We start from the raw sequence: 23,721 nt of genomic DNA, 5'->3' as shown, positions 1-23,721 counted from the left end.
CACACACAATAAGAAACATGGCCTAAATGTACGAGATAAACTGCCTGATGTATTTAATTTTAATACAATTTTTGCAATCTTGCCAACTCGTTATCGCCGTTAAAAAAAATCTTAATAACTGATGTAAAATTCTTCAAAATAACAACTTCATTTCATACAATGAATATACATATAAAGTTTAGCAGTAAATTGTGACGTCACACAAATATCCGATATTCTTATGAACGCTAATTCCGATATTCGAATACATTCGAATACTTTATTCCAATTGGCCATCCCTGTCTAACGATATCGCAAAGTAGTTTTTTACAGAGCTATTCAATTCCATCTATCTTTGTTGGTTTGTTTGGAGGAAGGATTGATAGTAATCAAAAAACGTCTGTCTCATGAGCAGAGCAAAATAATGTTGAAAAAGATGAATGGTTTTTCAAACTAATACCAAAAATATGAACTAGTATTATTCTATTATAAAATTTATTTTATATTTTTGTTCAGAATCAACGGCAAGTTTTCCAAATATTTTGCACAAATGGGATGTGCAGGAGAGGTTGATCTTCATGCTGACAATCCGGTAAGGTTACTCAACGGTGTTATTTATCTTTCAAGAAAATCTTGCCAGTATCAATGTGTAGAAAGTTATTAGTGTTAGGGTCATATCCTTTAGACCAGCGGTTCCCAACCAGGGGTCTGGTCGGTGGCACCCCAAGGGGGCCACAGCGCAGTCGACTCCGGAAGAGGGCCACAAGACATAAAAGGTTTGAAGCCACTAGACATTATTTCATTTTAAGATTTTTTAATTAATTTTTCTTTACATTTTAGAAAGGGGTGGGGCAACCCTCTGCAAACAGCACCCCTTTAAGTACGAAAACTGCATATATATTCCTATATTGAATTCATGTTTTTGTTTCTTAGGAGGAATATGACAAATATGGCATCAGGATCCGAGTGAAATTCAGGAGTTCATCATCACTACAGGTTAGAATTTTATGAGTCGTTTTTTATGCAGCGTTACATGAAACCTGGCTATGTACAGATATTATCGTTTTTGTAGGGAGCGAGGCTTTTAATTAATTTTTTGGCGATACATTTTCATTTGGGAACGGATGCGCAATGTAACTAGTTTTTCTCCATGAAACTTGAGTTTATTTTAGATCAATTTTATTCTGCTAATGACTTCTATTGACCGATGACATTGCAATGAACCTCTTACTGCTCAAGTGAAGATTAAGAGATTCTTTTTATAATTTTTTGTAGTTATCCTTCTTTGACCACTTATGATAGAATATTTTATATCTATCCTGTTAAAGAAAACAGATAACTCAACCCTATAACCACCAATGGTCCCAGTTTCCTTTTCAATTTTTTTTCTCAAGATGTATGCACTTGCAGTCACTTATCCTTATCTATTTAACATGAACAACGAATTACAGTTTTTTAGTTGGTGTTACTCAATCACCAATGATCAAATTTTTATAACCAAATATTTTTTTTTTAGGAACTGAATCCATTTCGCCAAAGTGGTGGAGAGAGGAGTGTTTCTACAATGCTGTACTTGATGGCTTTACAGTCTCTCAGGAAATGCCCGTTCCGACTTGTTGATGAGATAAATCAGGTTAATATCTATTTTTCCTAATTTATATTTCAACATAATCACCATCAGTGTTAACTCTAAGCAAATTATGAGTGCGAAAGTGCTTCGCAGTCGAAAAAAAAAGTGCGAAAGTGCTTTTGCCGATTTTCACAAGTTATGTGCCCTAGCCTTTCATATAACCCATTTAAAACGACATAGATACTCGAAAAAGCGCTCCTCCGGTTAATATTATGAATTAAAGAGAAGCCTTTTCGTTAACCAGTTCCCTTTAAGCGAATTCATGTTTAATTAAAACAAGCAATTCATCGGCAACGAAATAACATCTGCTAACACCTGCCGCGGACAAAACTTTCATGCAATGTATCACGGTGTCAGTTGCTTACTCGCCTAAACAGCAAAGACTTTCACATTTGTTACTCCTTCCATCTAACAGACACGAGGCAGGCTGGAAACCATATTAGTTACAGGGTGGATCGTTTGTACAAATCCCGTGCAAAATAATCCCCCAAATATAAATAGCCTAATTAGGGTTAGGTGCGCTGGAAATTCAACTTTTCGATTTATCCCTAAACCTTATCTGATAATTATTAATTTTTGATTTTGAACCACTTTGAAAGTCGCCACCCGCTGTTTTAAAAGATAGGTTAACCTACGTTCCCTCCGAAATATTACGCAGGATACTCCCCTGTTTTAGGAGATAGGTTGACCTACTTTCCTTTCAAACTTTTTTCTCCGAAATATTACACAAGATCACTTTGAAAATCCTCCCGTTTCGTGAGCTAGCGTGACCTAATTCCTCATTTACATTTATATTATACTATTTCAGAGCTTACCCAAAGACAAGTAATTTTTAAATGTCGACATGCCTTGGTTTGCGTGCGAGTTAGTTTAAATCGGGCAGAAAACATCATATATTGGCAAAATGTTCAGTAATGTCATGTACTTTCAACATTCATAAATAGCACTCTTTGTAACGCTGCTGACCTAGTATCAAATATTCGCACCACAACGCCACTTGCGAGGTTTCCATATATTTCAATTACACTAATAGGAACGATGACACCAAAGAGTTTTCTTTTGCGAAGGTACACTAAATATAAGGAGGGTGATTCTTGAGAAAAACATGAATAAAAAAAATAAACGAATGATATGATAGTGGATCCCAAATAATTTTGACAGTGTCTCGAAATACCAATCCTTTTGATAAATAATTTTTATTCGACCACATGAACGCTGATATTCTGAAAATTAATGTTGAAAGAGAATTACGCATTCTCAGATATCGGACATCCAGTCGCGATATTCAATCGTTCATATGCACAAATCTCACATTAATAGTAATTGCTACCCAAGTTTGTAAAATTTAGAAACCAACAAACAGAAAATAACTTATCCTAAAACACAATTAAAATTCAGTCGGCAATAAATTCATCGCCAAGACGATGCCATACAAAACAAAAGAGATTTGGTCGCGAGAGTTACATGAGATGCTGCCGTTGATTTTTAAGCAGAATGAAAAATAATTTATAATTAATAAACGGGAGTTACGACGCCCTTTACACATCGTGTGTATTAAACTTCCCTGGTAAGTACTTTGGTAGGTACTAATATTATTGTACTTATACACCTGTTGGGAGTATTTCGGACAATTTCGAATTTAAAATAAATGAAAACCCGACATATAATAAAGTCGCAAAAGTAAAATGAACATTTATTGAAAAAGGTATTATTTAAGTAAGACAACATGATCGTACAATTCCGCCAAAACCTCGATGTTCGCAAGTGAGATGATAAATAAATACTTCCCTGTATTCGATCAATTAACTTTAGCGTATCGTTGTTCTGCCAACAAACAAACAGCCGGGTGCAAAATATTTCAGTCCTGTGATATGCTCACAAATATTCTCGATATTAATATCATACCCTCGCGTATGTACTTTCTATTAGCTCTTTAGTGATCCCTTCCATCCTTGGCCAAGTCATGTTTCGAATATGTGAACATTTTATTCGACCATACATGGCCGGCGGGATGTTAAAATTGTAAACAAGAGAGAGGTAAAATCAATCGCGAATTTCGTTATAACGGCTCGTTTACGAATTGTTGCGCCTGTTATCGTCGAAAATGATTACATTTGTTGTATTTTGAGGCATTTAAGCAGAAATAATTAGGGCATGACATCATCAAAATCGTCAAGTGAGATCTTGAAATTGCAAATTCCGTAAATAAAATTGTGAATTATTCGGTAACGAATTCAGCTTTAATGACCGTCGGGGTATTGTTTTGTTGAAAATTATTATTAATGTGAGAGCGCCAAAAACATACAGTCCATACCGATGCGACTGCAATTTATATGGTCGCAATTGGTGTGGTGCGTTTATTGATAGTGTAAAAAAAAAATTAACGAATATCAATTATAACCAAGCCTGTCAGCGTGTTTATTTTCTGTGGGCAGGAATCGTAAAATACCATCTTGAGACAAATTCACTTCTATCATAAAATCTTAATCGTAATATATCGTATAATAAAATCGTAAAAAACCGCCCCCACACTCGTCCAAACGTGTGTCGAGCTTGAACGACAGGAACAGATTCATCGACGACCTTAATTAGGGAAAATATGTATTTTATTGGGAATGCAAAATAAATGTAACAAAACGCATTTTTTTGTGATATAACTTTGTATTTTCGGAAACGGGTTGCCGTGAAAGGAAAAATTTGATCTAAATTAATCGCAAAAATGTTTTATTTTAAATGTAACAAAACACATTTTGCGATATAACCTTGTATTTTCGAAAACGGGTGTCCTGAAAAGTAAAATATGATCTAAATTAATCGCAAAAATGTTTTATTTTAAATGTAACAAAACACATTTTTCGAGATACAACTGTATTTTCGGATACCGGGTGTCATGAAGAGTAAAATATGATCTGAATTAACGGTAAATAATGTTTCATTCCAAATGTATCATAACGCTTTTTTGCGATATAACTTTGTATTTTCGAAAACGGGGCGTCACGAAAATTAATAATCTAATGTTTTATCTATCGTCTAACTAACGTCTGGAACACATCATTTTCGGGGAGAACTCTAGCCCGCGAAACGTCATTTAATTTAAAATAAAGAATGTTTCACGCATTTCAAAACGGAAAATCACCAGTAAGTGGACAGGGATTCAACCCTCCGGATTCAGTATTCTATATCCCCGTGTCAGAACTTTCTGAAGAATAGAACAAAGAACCCGTCAAACCGCCGCGGAAGAATGGGAGTATTTTTTGCACTAATACTTAGGGCATGACAATATCAAAATCGTCAAGAAACTGGTGAATTTGCAAATTCCATAAATAAAATTGTGAATTGCTCGGTAACATTTTAGCTATAATTATCGCCGGGGTATTGTTTTGTTGAAAACACGTTGAAACTTGAGGGAATTAGTTACAATTAGCGCCTGACCTCTATTAGGCACTCGAGCACTCGAAAAAAAAAGCACTCGAGCCCAATCTTTTTAGCATTAAGTCGCATACGTAAAATATCCTGTAAAAGAAGTGCTGTTCATTAACGCCATCTCGTCTTATGACCACGCAGAAATGCCTTTATTGCCGAATTATTCAATCACTATTTTAAATCAACATTCAGGATTGGCACAATTTCAGGTTTGCGAAGTTTATCACCATAGAAATACATGACAAAGTTAAATATCGTCTTAATAAATATCTGCATCACGGTATGGACAATAATATTACCATTCCCATAAAATTGGGACGGTAAATTTACAAATCTTGATAGGTAATATTAAAGCCAACGCAAATGTTAATTTGAGTCCTCAATGTCTTCAACAGCTGTTGCCGATGTGAACGAACGGGTAAACCCGATATATAAAACTTTGATGACCGCCGACCCACAAGAATTCATATTTGTAAAAAGGAGAGGGCGGGAATATAGATTACCCAAAACCTGGATATCGCCGCCAAAACCATCGGTGACAAGAACAATTAGCCATTACAACCGAATTAACCAGTAAAAAGGCTTTATTGCCGATTTTTTAATGTTTCCACCACGTTTATTCGGTACTCCTTAAAAATATTCGATTCAAAAAAATATTGAATTTTGCCCACCTGTCCTGCATATCAATGAGGAATAGTTGTGTAAATATCGCAAAATTCCGGAAAATGCCACGTCCTTTCAACATTGTGATTACAATAAAATGGCACTTAATGGTATTTTGTGAATTTGGTGATTTTGCAAATCTGTGACATGCTGCTAAAAGTTTCGTCTGATTTGAAAATCGTGCAGTTTGGTCACAATTCATCCAAAGTGACTATAACACGTTACTAACACTTTTATAGTCATTTTGAATTCATCGATATCATTGATAGTCACATGACCTTCAAAGAAACGCACTGCCTAGTATTCCAACATCTGGTTTCAAACACCCGGGAGCGTTTTTTGCGGGAGAAGCGGAATCGGTGTGCTTGTATAATAATCATATTATAAACAAGAATTTTGCCGTTAATGCAAAAGCTTTATCTCCTTTGTCTGCATCTCATAGGTTAAAATTCCGATAAATATCGTTATGATATGCAGAATTGAGTTACAAAAGTACTAGTATGTTACTTATTTGTCAACTTAATACTCGAAAATATTTGAAAACTTTGAATTTTTATTCCATTCAAAATCGGAAAAAAGTGCTTTTTCTCTTCAAAATCGGAAAAAAGTGCTATTTCGCAGTCCCTAAAAAAAGTTGCGAAAGTGTTTCGCAATTTTCGCAAAAAAGTGCGCTAATAGTGAACACTGATCACCATTATTATATTTGTTACTGGGGCGATGAAAGTTTATAGGGCTGCCTAATATCAACTGTGAACTGCGGCCCCTCATCCAGTTATCAGTCGAGGTCAGGTATGGCAATAGCAAGACAAAGCAAATTTGAAAGTTATTTCTTTACAAGGCAAGGCAGTTTTTTTGTGTCAACGACAACAGCACAATTTTTTTTAAAGTGATTCCTGTTACCAAATGACAGAAAATTTATTGTACTAATTCTACAATCTTTCTACTATTGTCTGTCAAAACCTTGTCTATATTGTTGATATCGAAAATCATTCTTTTCTTTGCAATATGTGACTTTGCTTGCTTTGATGTGCAGGAAAAATACTAAAATCAGTTATCTGTACTCCTATAGTAAAACTTAGAAACCAATAATTTAACAAAAATATTGAACAATTCTGGATGATTTATTATTTGTTTTCACAGGAAATCAAAAATTTAACTGGAGACACTGAATAATTATTTTGATGTTTTTTTTTGATATATCGCAGGGAATGGATCCATACAATGAGAGAAGGGTATTTGAGATTATTGTCCGATCATCTTCTGAGAGAGACACGTCACAATATTTTCTAATCACACCAAAGGTAATCTTCGATGATTTGATAAAATTTGACGGGGCTTCTGATTTTTTTTAAATATTCCCTTATCTTAATTGTGGTGTCAAAATCTAGCTGTGCTTCACATAATTATTAGTGGAGTTAACGCAAGACAAACTCCCTATCCTTCCTAAATGCCTTCGCGCTTGTGGATCTGTATGTTTATAATGCAAGGATGCTGTAACAGGAATGAACATAATATGCAATTCAAGAGTCCTGCTACACATTAACACAAATGTATTTGTGTACATAGAAATACATTCCTGTTGTTGTGCAGGAGTACTCTTGAACTAGTTTACATAACTATGACATTTGACCCTGCCGGCGGTATACAGGCAGGCATCTTTTGATTTGAAAGTCATTATTCGAATTGTTCTGCATTAAAGCACTTAGCTGGGAACTCATTAAAATGAGATTATTAGGAATTTGCTGAGTCTGATATCACTAGACTCTAGCAGTTCCAAGGCTACAACTACAGGCCCGAAGGAATGGTTAGGTGGTGGAAATTTAAAATACATGTGTGTATTTGAAAGATGGTATTCGTTTGGCCAATTTGTTCTGTTTTGGGCTTTCGTTGACTTTCCTGTCGTGGGGAAACACGTTCATAATGTAGCAGTTGTACGCCATTGCTTCATTACAATAATTATAAGAATATTTGTAATGAAATTAGTAACTTGATATTGCAACTAAGAAATAAATTTATTTCTTTTCAGCTTTTGCCAAATCTAACGTACAACGAACATATGACAGTGCATTGTATATACAACGGTCATTTCATGTTGCCTTGTTCGCAATGGAAGCTCAGTCGTTTCAAACGACGCAGACGACACTTACGTTACGAAGATGATGATTGAGATAGAATTTCAATTTTCGTTCAAAATCTGGAAATTTGAACTAAAAAGCCTAAAAAAGTGGCCGAAAGAATATAAGCCATTTGTACTTTATAGTTTGATTCCAAATTAATAGAAAGTCATGATTTCAAGACACCTATGCATCTTCACTAAGGACAGATTATCGTCCGTGACATGGAAATGGTGCCAACACTTATGGCGTGGCATGATGGCATGAAAAATGTTTTTGTGTTCACTGGGGACAGATTTTACTTCGTGACAGGAAAAAAGTGCCAACCATCACTTGGTGTATTGTGGCATGGTGTCACATGACTTTATGTGCCATGTCACAATATTTCGCTGTACACTGGGACAGATGCACAGTGGCAGGAAATATTGCCCACACTTATGGTGTGGCATAATGCTGTGGATCTTATGTGCTATGCCACTATTGCTTTTTATTGGATGGAAATTAGCTTTTCAATGTTTGGACTTCGTTTTCATTCATCATGTACTCATTGGATTGAAAACTAAAGCGGGTAAAGTGTGTAATCTGCAATAGATGTCTGTGAATTTCTTTACAATTTGTCGGGCTTTTCGACTGAAATAGATTATTTGATTTGTAGGTAAAGTTTGCCGTTTATGTAGCCAGAACCAACACACTATCCTCTTAATCTAAGCTGTGGTAAAATATGGACATTTTGATTTATTACAAACTTCTAAACTTCCTATTCCCTTTGCAACGAGCAAAAAATACTTCCATAAGGTGTATTCACAACATGATGGAAATTGCCAACTTTGTGAAAATCAAATGCAGTACAACTATTGTAACTGAGCTCATTAGTAATCCACACTTACATCTTTTTTTGTGTCAAAATGAAAAACTGTTCAAGTGTTCATTTGCAAGTTGCTGTAGGTCTTCCCATACTCGTCTTTAAAAATTTAGCTTCCGTCAAATTTTATACAGGACACTTTGAGTTTTGCATCAACCCAGAACATACACCATCATTTATAACAGGGTTGTGCAACCTGCGGGCCGGTCTGCAAAGAAAAAATTAATAGCCATGCGGAGAAGCGCCAATTTGAATGGTGTGCGGCTCGCGAAACACGGTTACACCCAGTTATTTGTAGCTGACCCTCCTGTTTTAAAGGTTGCACACCTCTATTTATAACACTTAACCATAAAAACTATGGACTCAATCAGTTGGATCTCGTTGCAAGGTTTCATTTCAATGTGACTTCTATCAATTATTGTGCCAAGTGAAATTTAAGCACGTACTGGAAATGGATTAACAGGGGTTTCAACCTACGATCTCTTGTATGTCAACAGAAATTAATACTTAATTAAGCTTTCGATTTTGTTATGATAATATTCTACCATTGTAATCAATGGAGCATGATCAGTCAGAATATTTTTCATTCTAATTGTCAATGGTGCATGACCAGACAGAATTATTTCATCTGTACTAGGTGCTCACTATTATCCATGATCTTGTAAAGCAGGGGTCGGCAAACTTTTGTCATTCGCGGGCCAAAATTAAAGGTTGCAAGTCATTGGCGGGCCGCACATATTTTAGAAAGTTAAAAACCGAAGGAATGGCAAATGAATCCCATTTTTTAACACAGATTGCTGTTAAATTTCAAGCAGTGCGCGAAGACTGATCATTTGAATTTTTTCTGCGTCATTAAACCATTTGGACTCAGCATCAAATTTTTTTCGTTCTGTTGCCATTTGTCTAATTATAATCAATTATAGGCTCATTAAATGAGTGATTGTGAATTATATACTTGTTAGGTTATAATATAATTCAGTGTCTCAAACAAATTCTGTCACGTAAAGCATATAATCGTCAATACAGCTGTATTGTTAATATAATTCAGTGAATCGTTGCAAGCCGGATTATATTGCTCCGCAGGCCGTAGTTTGCTGACCCCTGTTGTAAAGTAATCAATGGAGCATGACTGGTTAGAATGATTACTTATCGATCTCGATCGATTAGTATGTTAGACACTTTCGTATGTTACACGATATCTCACGAAAGCGAGGTTGAATCTGTTCCAAATTTTGCATGTGCATCCGTCATATCTCGGACCGGAAGCCTTTTGATTTTGGATGAATTATGTCGTATAATCAGCGAGTTAGTGATGGGACATGCGGTGTTGCTATTGAGTCAGAGCAAAGGAATCGAAACCGTAAGATCGATAAGTCGGTGGTCTCCGATCGATATCTAGTTTCATCTTAACTGGATTCACACTTTTGTTCTGATCACATTTCTCACCCATAATCATTGAAGCTTGCTTAGTCGGAATATTATTATTTAAACTAGAAAGTACTAACGCCGCAAGTCATGCCTGATTGAATTCCATGTTCAACTGTAATTAAATCATTTAATTCCACTGTCAACACACCACGACTCTGTCAAAATAATATTTCACGAGTCTAGAATGAAAATAACTTTGAAAGTACTTTTATTAATATTTTGACAGCTTTATGTTTTTATTTTTTTGAGTTGGGAATTTAAGAATTTGTTTTTGTTGTGTTTCTCATTTTCTTGTGCTTATTTGAGAAGGAAATAATTCTACATTACGATGGAGGCCATGCTAATATGTCTTCAAACAACCTTAAGTACTGTATTTTACAGACCATAAGACGTACATCAATGAATTGCTCAAATTGGATTTTTATTTCATACGTTAGGTGCGATTATGAATCACATGATCGATTTTTGTAAAAAAAAAAGTATTCAAAATGTGCGTTATGGTTTGTGAAATATGGTAATTTTACATTATGAAAGTCATATTAGATAAGAGACCATGCTAATTGAAACACTCCATGGTATATAGGTTGTCCATAAAGTAAATTTTTTTAAATTGCAAAGGAAATTTATCGATACCGTATATTGTTTTAGATATGACAGATGTGTTAAATGAAGTAAAAATACATAAACAATCACTGACGAAATAGTAGAGGGACTTCCATGGACACCATGTATATTGAACTGTTTTTAAAATCTAATGCTTATTAGAATTGCAATTTAATTGGTGCCATGTTTGTAGGTAACGCAGTTAATCGCCCTATTTGTGAAAGCTCAAACTTACAATTCGAACTAGCGATCTTGTTAATTGAAACTGTCGGTGTCTAAACACTTTACCGTTTTTTAAATTTGATTTTTGGGAATTGTAACATAATAATTGATGCCGTGTTGGTAGGTTTCTCATGTCATTGCCCTACACTTATTTTGGAAATACTTGACTCTATATTTTGAAAGTCTAAATTTGAAGGCCATGTTAGTTGAAGCAATCTGTGTCAAAAACCTAATTATTACACAAAGCATTGTAACATAATTGGTGGTATTTTGGTATCTGTAATTAATTAGGTGAATAACCGAAATCATGCAAGACAGAATTATTTATCCTATGAATATTTGTGAACAAATGCAGTGTTTCCTATGTAATAATTTCCTCAAAAAGACTGCAGTCTCACAAAGGTTTCTACTTTTAACAAAAGCATGATTCCTTCATTTAAATGTGCATTTGTGCGTATTCTAATTCGAATAAATAAGAAATCGCAATTTGTGGAGTTGGCATTTGTAAAGTATTCAAATAGGGAACACTCGTTTCTCATGACATGGGATAAAACCACTCTAAAAATGATTTTAATGACATTTCTTTGCCAAAACAACTGTCAGCCGTATGTTCAAATATGATTTACATTTCTGACATAAGTTTTTGCCTATAAAGAAACTTAGTTTTGCTAATTTTGTTAAATTGTATTCAGAGTTGTGTGGACGTCATTTTAGCAGCATTTTTTAAGATATTCATCTATTTTATTATGTTTTGAACTACTTTTAACGTCTTCTACGCTTTACTATCTGAAATGCACTAATTGAGAGTTTTATAAAGAGTGATGGTTGTATTAAAGACATGACTGTTCAAGCGTTCAATTTCTGTTAAAATTTGCCCAGAAAACCCCAAATTTTGATGACTATTCAACGTTCAATTTCTGTTAAAATTTGCCCAGAAAACCCCAAATTTTGATGACTATTCAACGTTCAATTTCTGTTAAAATTTGCCCAGAAAAACCCCAAATTTTGATGACTATTCAAACGTTCAATTTCTTTTAAAATTTGCCTAGAAAACCCCAAATTTTGATGACTATTCAAACGGTCAATTTCTGTTAAAATTTGCCAGAAAGCCCCAAACTTCGAATTTTATTATGAAGCTCATTCACACTTTCAATTTGAAAAAGAACAGGAGCCTAGTATTATGGAAATATTGGAAATTTTCTCATTTGACTTCTCTCGCTAATATTTGCCTGGAAAATTATAAATTTAGATTACACAATGACTTGCAAAATTCCCTGAAGATATATTTTAATCTTTATTTTTCATGAGGTAGCTTCACTTATAGGAAGGCACTGTACATCAGATACTGATATGTTAGTTGCTACTATTATTAAAAGATACAAAGTTTATGTGGTTCGGCATTGTCTACTCTTATTTCACCTTGGGTGAAAGTTTTTTTTTTCAAACTAATAAAATTAACATTTATGGTGTATAATTTGACTTATAGCAAACATTGTTTTTGGCAGATTTAATTTTCCTACCTATGTTCATTTTCAAAGTATAGAGTACAGTTAGCTATAAAAAAAACATGAAGATCCAAAGTTTCTATTTCTAAATAGTAATACTTTTTGATACATATTTTCATTGGATTTTAAAAACAACATTGATAATTTAGGAAAGGTAAAGTTATATAAAGATGTGGTTTTGGTATTTTAGAAGAGTTTTATCATTTCGTTTTAAGATTTGGGAATAAGTGAGTCTGCCTTGTGCTTCAAATTTCGGTAAATAATTACTCTAGTATTTCAGAACGAGGGCTCCATTTTGAAATAGCTTCCTAGAGAGAATGAGTGAAAATATATTTTTTGATTTTTGAACTCTTGTACTTTGCCGATTATGTGCTTCAAATATGATTAGATACCAGCTTGAAGAGAACCTTTTTTTTATAATAATTGCAAAAAAAATTTGTTTTGAAATTTCATCACTCGCTTTATTGTTTTGAAAGTTTTCCATTTATTGGACGTTTGCTCACTCGTGTACAAATGCGAGATTTTTTTCATTTTTGATTTTGCATTAAATCAGTTTTAGGTATTTAAATCGAGCTAACATCTCCAGTCATGTAATTCTTGTATCAAAAATAGTGTTTTTCATAACGTAAGCAGCAGTACCATCCACTGTAATTCCGAAACGAACTAAACAAGTCAAATCTACACGCCTGAGGCAAATATTAGTTAATAATAATTTCGTTCTGCTTTTTTCAGTTTTTAAAAATTATTCTAAGCAGTAAATGGAGTATCTAGGGTAGTTGTGGAATATTAGGACTTGTAACATCTCTATTTTGTTCTTTTAGCCTCATTCTTGCTACAGCTGATGAATATGATGGCTTTTGAAAATAAATATGACTTCCATCTATTTTTCATACAAAAAGGAATCCAAATAAATACATTGTTTTGCTAAGTTTTTGTTGTTAAAAATTGACTTTTTCCTACACCTGATGAGCTAATTGATTTCATCCAATAAGGAGTCTTTGGGTTAGGTTCATAGTAAATATTGTTCAGATTATTTTATATTATTCGACGCAGTTCTCTTGCTAAATTATTGTTGTTAAAAATCGTTTTTTTCTGCACTGGACAGGCTGACTGATTTGAATTTTGGGGCTCCCGAAGTATGCGAACCAAGATGGCGGACATCGGAATGTAATATGTGTACTAGGTTAGGGTTAGGCCATAATTTTAGGTATAGATACTACGGGAGGCTCTTGGCTAGTCTTCGAACTGATAATAGGACTAAAATAAGGAAAATTGGAAAAAAATTATCGCCTAACCCTAACCTGTTACCCATGTTACGTTCCGATGTCCGCCATCTTGGTTCGCATACTTCGGGAGCACCTGAATTTTCCAGTACTTTATAAAGCTACTTACTAGAAGGCTATTTTTTTCTCGGAGTGGCCTAATATTTCACCCAGAATTTTTTTTTTTATATTATTTCCTAGGAACACTTTCTATGAAATAGGGGAGCACGTTATAAAACCCTGTTGACAAACAGGTATCTCTGAAAATATCTTTTTATTAACAGGTAAATGGTAGTAATTTTGCTTCATTTACAGTTTTCTAATTTTTCCTCTGTGCCTGGACTTCGTTATTTCAAACCAATCAAATATTTCGTAGTCAACATTTTATTTTTTTATATATTTTTGTGCTGTCTTTTTCAGCTGCTTTTTGTTATTTTTTAATCTAGATCGGCCGTACTTGGACAGACCTTGTAAATAAAGTACTAATTGTATTTAATCACAATAGTTCAAGTATGGCCGTTTTTGATTAAAGTAAATTGCTCATTTTTTATGTGGCCAAGTGTAAAAAAAAGCTTGGTTTTATGATAAAGTACTAGTTTTCATTGGCCAAGCTTTTTCCGGAGATGAACAGTATATAAATAGTAACTGTTTTCATGCTCTATCCATTGGCCACTGATACTCTTGCCTTGTAGTGCCATTGCGCTCTGATCGGAATTTACCAATGCGCAATTCTACGCTATAAGCTTTATTTAGTCTCGGTAGATCTTGGTTCTTCAGTGGTAGCTCCGCTCAGAGATTACTCTCTCTTTGTTTCTGAGTGAGTGTGTGATCTGGCTCCGAGCAAATTTATTTTAAAAAATTTCTCTGGCCGCGGTTGGTCAAAGAGATGTCAAGATTCGTAATTTTATTGTCCTTAATTGTTTAATATTATTATTCGGCCTTTTTCTCTTTTTTGTTTACAATTTCTTCGAATGATTATTTTCATTAAAACTTTTTACAATCTATATTGACTGGGATGTTTTACGAGGGTGTTTGGATGGATGTCTCATCGGTAGGGCTGGGAATTTCAGGAAAAACACTTTAACCTTTAACCGGGTAAAATTAACCGGTTAACCGCAGCGTGACGTTTGGCGTAATAATTTATGATTTTAGCTTATTACGTCACAACGGTTACAAATCTCAACCCAATCTCTCTCAAAATATTCACGAATCGAGATAGTTTCATGATCGCTCTGCTGCAAGAGATACGCAACGTTATTAATTGTCAATTATGTGACAAATTTTCGGTATCCGATGTGTAAATTCTACTTTGAGATATCATAAAGAAATACAACATCAACTGCGCACATTGAATAGACGATTTTGCAATAAAATCTTGAACACTATGTTTTTCCCATAAACTGATTCTGAATTTATCATTGACAAATTTCCATAATCAGCAATCTTCGTACCTCAATTATTTTTCACATTAATTAGGTCCTCACCAACACCGTTAGTGATATTCTGTTGAATTAAAATCCACAGGAGAGAAATTTGCGCTGACGTAATCATTTTTGTAGAAATTGTACATCATAAAAGTGATTTGTACCTGAGATGTCAGTTACCGGTTTAAATAAATCGTAACCGTTAACCATCTAAAATCGGTTAACCATTCCCAGCCCTACTCATCGGTGAACCCTTCGGGATTGTTATAGCAGGTCATTGAAGGAGTCACAGGTAATTCGAGAAGTAGAGTTTTAGCAAATTATGTTCTAGTCCAGGGGTGAGCAAATTACGTCCCGCAGCCCACTGAAGTGTTTCACCCGGCCCACTTGTGCCTAGCGAAATTATGAAACTATAGTTTTAAGGATATAATTTTCATTGGAAATATCAATGCAAATAACGTAATAATGACCTTGATTGTGTTGCCTTCTGCTTTTTATTGCGTTGGCCTAGCTCAGTGGTTCCCCACCTTTTTATGTCGCGACACATTATTGAGCTATTTAAATATTCGCGGCATACCCATCACAAAAAAGAAACATTTTTTACTCTTGAAGCCATTAAGCTATAAAATAATGAAAAAACATAGAAGATCAGATAAGGGAAATTCTATTCTTTTAATACAAGATATCCTGTATTTAAATGGATGGTTATAACTGTTTTCTCACAATAATATACACGAGACCCACCTTCAGAGCACCTCACATTATTGTGAAAGATGCGAGGCCGCACGGGTAATACGTGACGCTAATACGCTTTGTTTTTTTCTCGCCCTTCCCTGTTCCACGTTACGCCTTATTATTATCACAGGTATTCTCACTTCTGCACAACCTAATTCATTTTTGTTACGATTTAATATGTTTCTCCATTTCCATTGCCAAAATTATTCAACGGTGTAATTCTCGACACTAGCGGAGGAAATGAAAGAGGCAAACAAACCGTATTTCATTACAACAGTTAATTATTATCGTTAAAAACACTAAATAGGTTTAAAAGAGTTATAAACAATTTTCACCGATGGACGAATCTTTTAACGTTATGAATTTCGTGAGAAAGACCCCAGCATAATTTGATGGCAAAGATCATAGCATTTACTATGTCGAAACGCGTATTCGACTTTTCAGACCGCAGAAACTATCCGAAAAATAACCGTTTCTGTGTTCGAGATATGAAATAATCGTCGATTCCACCACGCTTTCATGAAAAAATAGTACACTATACTAAATTTAATGAAGGTTTTACTAATAAATTGCAATTGTTTGTGCTACCACGCGTTTCGCCAGATTACTGGCATGATTGCAGATCGCAAGAGTGGGCAAAATAGAAAATTTTTATCGAATCGAATAATTGAATATTTTTGACAAATTGTCGAATATCGGGTATTTTAATACACATACAACGGGCATCCAGAATGCTAGGCATTCTGATGTTGGTGAGCTATTTCCGTCATTGCGTGAATCCTGAATGTAATTTTGAGTTTAAATAATAATTCAATAAATCGGCAATAATGGCAATTCTACTAGACAAATTTGGAAAAAATTTCGCACAATAATTTGTTACCTTGTTTGACATTTTCAATTTTACGAAACGGTGTTCGTGCGCATTATAGAAAACTTAGAATTAAAACATTACCCAAATACCTGAATTACGACTCCTCAAATTTAATGATTCTGTTTGTTAGCAAGAGCCATGGGGTAATTCTTGTGGAATTCAAGGAATTGGAATCACTTGAAATACCGTATTTCCCGGCGAATAAGTCCACCCAGCCAATAAGACGAGGCCCGTTTTCAAGCCTGCAAAAATGGGATTTTGCATATAACCTGCCAATAAGTCGGGGTAGTAAAATCGCATCAACATCGGAATCTCAAATTACCATGCAATGCCTTTTGAGCGGTCGCCGCGTTTGCGCATTGGTTAAAGTAGCCTAATGAATGACGTTTACTTGTAGCGTAATATTCAATCCATAATAACTACGGAAATTCAGACTGTCTTTAAATTTTATTCTAAATGTGTTCAACTCGAGATTGCTTTCACCATGAAAAAACATTACCTAATACATAATAAGGCGACACCGAAAAAAATGAAAATTTTCATACTCGCCTAATTAGACGAGCCCCCCAAAATCCGGCCAAAAAATTGGGTCTAGAAAAGCGACTTATTCACCGGGAAATACGGTAAATTAAAAAATGACATCTCTTCGCGGCACACCAAAATCTTTTTGCGGCACACTAATGGGCCGCGGCACCCTGGTTGGGAACCACTGGGCCCTAGCTGATGTAAATAAACTGTTTTTTATTCATAATTTTTTCATATTGAGTTATGGGCCTCTGGCCAGGTAACCAAGTCTATTATCTGTGACTGGCCTACTCAGAAAAGTAATTGCTCATCCCCTATTCAGTCTCAAGACTAGTTGAACGAATCTTATCGAGTAGATTTTTCTTCTAGATCGAGTAGACTTTGAGTTACTTAAAAGTCGACTTTGAATGGGTAACTGGAGTTTAAATCAATGACTCCCCAAGAAAAAGATTGGACATCACTATGAGATATTTTAAACTTTGCATTAAGTCAGTTTCAGGTATTCAAATGGAGCTAACTCATCCAGTCATGTAATTCTTGTATCGAAAATGGTGTTTTCCATAACGTAAGCACTACCAGCCACCACCAGCTAATTCCGAAACAAACAAAATGAGTCAACGTCTGCAAATTTACACCCCTGAGGCAAATATAAGTTAATAATATTTCTGCTTTTTTATTCGAATATTCAGTTTTTCAAAATTACCCAAGCAATAAATGAAGTATTTACTATTTAGAACTGGTGGCGGAATATTAGGTCTTACAACATTTCCCATTTTAATGTCAGCCAATAAGACCCCGATATCCTGTGAAATAACAACCCTATTCCTATATCCTTGTCTAAAATCAATACCCAAGAATGAAAAACCGCACTCACACCCTTAGTAACCAATTTATTCCATATTTACTTAATTATAGTAATTTTACTGTTAGCGGTAACTTGAATTACTTATTACAATCTGGACTATAATTTGGCAATAATAGGCTCTAATTTGGGGAATGAAATGGTCTCGCCCACCTCTTCATACACCCAATTCTGGAAAGTTTGCCAGAATCGTGCTAAGCGTTAGGAATACGCTCGCCACCGCACCTCTAGTCACTCTGCGTGGGTTCGCAGGTTTGAATCCCATGCGGGGTGGTTACGTGCGAGATGATTGCTGGACTCCACGCCGCCGTTGGGTGGTTCACGTAACCGCTGGTCGGTTACGGCTTCCTCCATCATCAAGTCCATGCTTCGGAAAAACAAATACCTAAATAATCCCATACCCGACATGGAATGGTAACCGGACGAGAGGCCGTGGTTCGCCATATGGGTATTCCGTCAAATCGGCTTTCCTCTCCCGCGGGATAAATATGTAAATCTTATCTTTATCCTATCTTTTGGTTGGGCAACTTGGCATTTGACTTCAACTATAATCAGCTTGGCAATATGTTTTCAATAGAATCTTCCTTTTATATTTTAATTAACGATTAGAAGATCGATCAATTTGGCAATGGCAACCATTACAAAAATATCAATATGGTGTGGCAAATAATTTTTTTCTTTTTTTTTTTGTTTACTGTATAGTATATCCTAAATTTATCGCGTTTTAAATACCTTCTCAGTGGTTGTGTGTGTGTGTGTGTGGCTGGTGGGTGCATGTGAGCGTGTGTGAAATAACTTAATAATTTTAGGTGGGTAAACACGTACCACTTCCTCTTGGCAAAACCTTCAATCTTATATTTTGTACGTTATAAACCTTATCTAAGGTTTCGTTTGCTCCCCTGATTTCATAATCAGTTTTTATTTATTTGTTTTTATCTGTCAAATGTATTGTTATGCTGATTATGGAGTCGAAATAAACTTTTACTTATAGTATTTTAGTTTCTGGCCTGTGAGGTTTCTCAATGAAATGTGGTGGCTTAAATAAGCTTATCCTGCTTTGGCTCCACAATAAATTATCATCCTAACAATCAACATGCCGTAAACGTTTCACGTATTATTTCTTCATTTGATTGTTAACTGAACTTCTTATCTATTGGCAACTTTATTATAAATAGTTCGACAAGCACTTACATGGTACACTTCCAGAACTCAGTCCAAGTAAAAATACTAGGTCGTGGATGCAGTGATGTGTAATTTTTTGAGTGTTTTAATTAATCTTCCGTCTGTTAAAAAATTATGCTCATCTAAGAGAATATCCGTCAAAGCTTTGAATTCGAGAAAAAATCTTTCATTAGACTCTGACCCTTGACTTCAAACCTTGCAAAAATCAAGTTTCGACACTTTGGCGTACTCAATTTTTTTTTTATTAGAATGCTGAGAACGCTTGTTAATTCCAATGCCTCTGAGCTTTTTCTGTAAAAGATATCGCTTTGTAATATAGTCGTTGAGGGAATTCCTCCACTGGATATAAGCCTGTTTTTTAATTCGCCACCAACCATCAAATCATATTCATTACAGAATAATTTATTTTTTGTCTTGCATCAGTAAACAATTTCAAAATGAAGAACAAACTGCAACATATTTACGACATCCAAAAGAAAAGTAAATACACTACTATGAAGTAGATATGAAATAATCTCAGAACGGCTTATGGGAAGAAAACTGGAACATTACTAAGCAGCGGTTTCTACTAAATTTTCAGTCAATAATCAAAATAGGCAAATTAATCACAACATAAAAAAAAGAACTTTCTAGAGATATAGTTGAATAATATAGAAGGCACCAGGGCTTTAGAGTGGGAGTCTTGGTTATAAACTTCTCGAAATACGAATTCATAATTTTCATAGTGATAAAATATTATCAGAAATTGGTTTGCACAGAAGCTTCTGAATTTCCTCAAGTCTATTCTTATCAATTACAAACTCCACGGTCCCAAAAGGTGCCCGCCCGATAACACAGATATAAAGAAATAACTTTTCCATAAATGTCCGCTAGTTAGTTGGTTTTATATATATATAAATTCAAAGTGAAAATTACACGAATCCTCGACTAAATTGTAACTCACACACAATTTAGATATAGTACCACACTTTTATATGAAATTATATAATTCAATGAGGAGTGATTTTACTACCTCAACCGGAACATAACAAACAGATTTATAGACCTTTGGTTAGTGTTATACAGGGTGTTATTACACCCAAGATTACTAATTTTGTGTGTTTCATTTATTTTGGAACACCCTGTATTATTATGACAAATGTCTCTAAATTCTTAGAGTAAATAATATAGTGTAATACTAATATACACATGCAGAGTAACCCATAAAACACAACTCTTAGTTACGGTACTTCTAAGAAGAAAATAAAATAAAAAGTTTAACAATTGAACTTCTGTTCGTATATGATGATTGTATTCAAACTTTTAGTAAATCTAATACAGCTTGAGCAAAATTATGTTTTTTCCAGAATATGTACCAAATTTTCTGGGTTCTGTTTTTGTAAAACAAAACTTAATAAAACAGTAGGAATGGCAATAACTAAGGCACCAGTGTAAGTATATTTGCTCTATCAGAGTCCACAATCAAAGCTCATCTTTCAGTGGATTTTCCAACGGTGTGGGGGGTAAAGGGGTCGGAGCCACGATAGGTTGTGGCGTTGTGGATACGGTTGAATGAGCAACTGCGTGGTTATAGGTCGGTAAACCAGCATCTGCTTTTTTAAACCAATCGCTGTAAACCTTGATTGGGTCTATCATCCAGTGCTTATGGAACGAAATCGGGGTTTGATTCGCAAGAAAACCTTTTGCATACGCGGGAGGACGTGCTTGATGAAATAACGTTGAATGAGTAGATATTACTCCGTTGCGAAATAAGCATTGACCAAGGTACATGTCGTCTGGTGTGTCAAGTGACGGACATTTGCACTCTTTCACCCAAACTTCGACTGCTGGTTTGCTGAACACCATCCCACCTCCCCCTGTGATATAAGCGTAACCGTTTTTAATGTTAAGTCCGTAACCGTATTTTTCTCCAAGAAATGTAGCTTCTTCATGATCATAGCAATTCAAAAACTGCACAAGACGAGCGACGCTCATTATAGTATCATCGTCAGCCACAACAAGCCATTTGTAATCGTTCACTTCCGCTCTTTTCAAGAAATCTTTTAAAATTGCATCACTTTTGCCACAGTGACCGCGTATTGTGTTCGGCACGCCACAGTCGATAGTAGGAATAGAAGGGTCAGTATAATTGCTATAAAATACAATATTTTTAACCTTTGGCCCCCAAGTATCCATGACAACCTTCACACGATCTTTATGAAACATTAGAGTAGTTTTAACACTAACAAGAATATCATCCAGAGTAATTTTATCATCGCAAATCGGAATGTCTTTTAAAACATTAGTAGCACAGTTCGGAGTTTCTTCCCCCGATCCACAAAATTCTTCAACATTCGTAAGTTCGACATTGTGTTTATCGCTAAGATGGACAGCTATTTCATGTTTTAAGTCAATTAGGAAGTCTTTACCAGGTGGAGATTTTAACCAATCGTCGCCAACTTTTCTTACTAAGATGCTACTCAGGACCCAACCAACGTCGAAATCTGGGAAAAGGAAACGACCGCCTCCTTGGGCTTTTCTTGATGAAAAATGATGTATAATCACCATGTCGGTATCGTAAAGTCCTCTACCTAAAAACAAATCTTTTTTAGAGTCAAATCTTGACAAAACTTTTAGAACTTTTTCTATGTTAATAACAGTGGAATCTTCAAGGAACATAACCCAATCTTTTTTCATCGCCTCGGAATTTACAAGTTCCGGCATGATAGGTAATATTGCCCACGCTTTGTCATAATCGTCCGGCCATTCTCGATGCAATTCGACAATACTGACATCGGCGTTGATTTCATCAGCTTGTTGTTCTATATCACGAAGTAGTACAGATGATTTCATTTCATGATAGGAGTTAGGTTGGCTTCGGATCACAATGTAAAGGCTCGGCAATGCTGCTTCAGTGGTATGTTGAACCATAAAAGTTGCGACAAGACAACACAAGAATGCTTCATATCTATACATCTTATCTATTATCTAAACTGGGAAAAACATTTTTGCATTAGATAAAGTTTGAACATGCAATAGCAGATAATGGTGAATATATCAAAGTACAATACAATGTAACAATTAGAAACACACAGGGGTTTTAGAGAAGTAAATTCGCCAATTTACAATAACAGACTGTATATTACAATTGTAATAAATTGGATTCACTACGAAGCACAATAAAGTGGTTGAAAAACTATTAATGTTGACCTACGGATGTAATTAGGTCAAGAAAAGTTTCAAACAAAGTATATTCATCATTGATTGAAAATATAATTACAACAAGTCAATGAAATTCATTTTTGAAAATTCAGTCTATATAATGCCTAATAACTACAAAGTAAGACATGAAAATTCAGCTAATCAGATCTAATAAAATTTAGTACACACCGACCCACTTTTATTTAGAAATTCAAAAGACGTGAAAAAATAACAAAGGCACTTCTGATTTAAAGTTTTTTTATTATTACCAGGCACACTTCATTAATTTCTGTTAAAGGTGTACATGATACTAAATAAAGCAAAATATACAAAGTACTGTTGTACATTAATTTATTCACTATTATCTACTATTAAATGACCAAACTTCGAAAAATGCAGATGAAATATGCAACATCGTGAAAACATATTTCATTGTAACAAGAGCAAGTCCAAAATTAACGATAAGATTTTTGGAATCTCGCTCTGGCTCCTGGACCTCCAAACTTCTTTGTTTCTTTTCTTCTGGGATCAGAAACCAAGAGAGTACGATCATATTGAATCAAAATGTCCTTGATTTCTTTCTTTGAAGCCTCGTCAATGAATTTCTGGTAGTAAGCGACCAGCGATTTAGCAAGTGCTTGACGTACAGCATAAACTTGAGACACACGACCTCCTCCACGAACGCGGATTCTAATATCAACTCCCTCAAATCGCTCTTTTCCCAAAAGCATAATGGGTTCTTCGATTTTGTATCTCAAAGTAGCTGGTTGAAGAACATCTATAGGCTTTCCATTGACTTTTACGATCCCATTTCCTCGTTTACAATGAGCTACAGCAGTAGCGGTCTTCTTACGACCATAAACCTGGACTGATTGGGGCTGTTTTATTGAAGCCATTTTCCTGCACAAAAATCGCGCACGGACGTTTTATCACTCGAAGCAAAAGGACCGAAAACATATCGTACACGTTGGGCGCTATTCACCGATTTGTTGATCAGTCATGCGTTACGGAAAAAAAACTTTTCATTTTACATAAAAATAAGTGTCTACCTTTTCAATATATAAAATATTGAAATTGCGTGCTATGCACCGTACACAGAAAATCAATAAAATAAATAAAAATATCAAAAAAATATTTCATAGTTAGTAAATGAGGGATCGCAACTCCAGCGTGGCAGTTATGGATTCACTGCGGTAGGATAGGAATTTCATATTTATTCCGGGGGAAAGGGGACCCGATAAATCAACTTGA

General features: G+C 34.9%; 3 protein-coding genes across 3 annotated transcripts in view; 1 reads left to right on the top strand and 2 right to left on the bottom strand.

The window, feature by feature from the left end:
• Positions 1-14,695, top strand: part of LOC120334934 (structural maintenance of chromosomes protein 5-like) — a 34,572-nt gene extending 19,877 nt beyond the window's left edge. The window contains exons 21-25 of the mRNA XM_039402452.2: positions 496-571; positions 913-975; positions 1,496-1,612; positions 6,901-6,996; positions 7,722-14,695. Coding sequence (XP_039258386.2) covers positions 496-571; positions 913-975; positions 1,496-1,612; positions 6,901-6,996; positions 7,722-7,862 — 493 coding nt within the window. The 3' untranslated portion in view covers positions 7,863-14,695. The remainder of the gene's footprint in view (positions 1-495; positions 572-912; positions 976-1,495; positions 1,613-6,900; positions 6,997-7,721) is intronic.
• Positions 14,696-19,671: 4,976 nt separating this feature from the next.
• Positions 19,672-22,252, bottom strand: LOC120334863 (beta-1,3-glucosyltransferase-like). Its single transcript, XM_039402379.2, has one exon. It carries the CDS (start codon positions 22,243-22,245, stop codon positions 20,752-20,754), a length of 1,494 nt encoding a protein of 497 aa, XP_039258313.2. The 5' UTR covers positions 22,246-22,252; the 3' UTR covers positions 19,672-20,751.
• Positions 22,253-22,262: 10 nt separating this feature from the next.
• LOC120334865 (small ribosomal subunit protein uS9-like) lies at positions 22,263-23,428 on the bottom strand. The gene has a single exon (XM_039402380.2). It carries the CDS (start codon positions 23,364-23,366, stop codon positions 22,926-22,928), a length of 441 nt encoding a protein of 146 aa, XP_039258314.1. The 5' UTR covers positions 23,367-23,428; the 3' UTR covers positions 22,263-22,925.
• Between the last annotated feature and the right edge of the window lie 293 nt (positions 23,429-23,721).

This window comes from Styela clava, chromosome 1 (assembly GCF_964204865.1).
Source record: "Styela clava chromosome 1, kaStyClav1.hap1.2, whole genome shotgun sequence".
Taxonomy (NCBI): domain Eukaryota; kingdom Metazoa; phylum Chordata; class Ascidiacea; order Stolidobranchia; family Styelidae; genus Styela; species Styela clava.
Note: the sequence above shows the minus strand (reverse complement) of the source record. Positions and strands in the feature narration are given on the sequence as shown.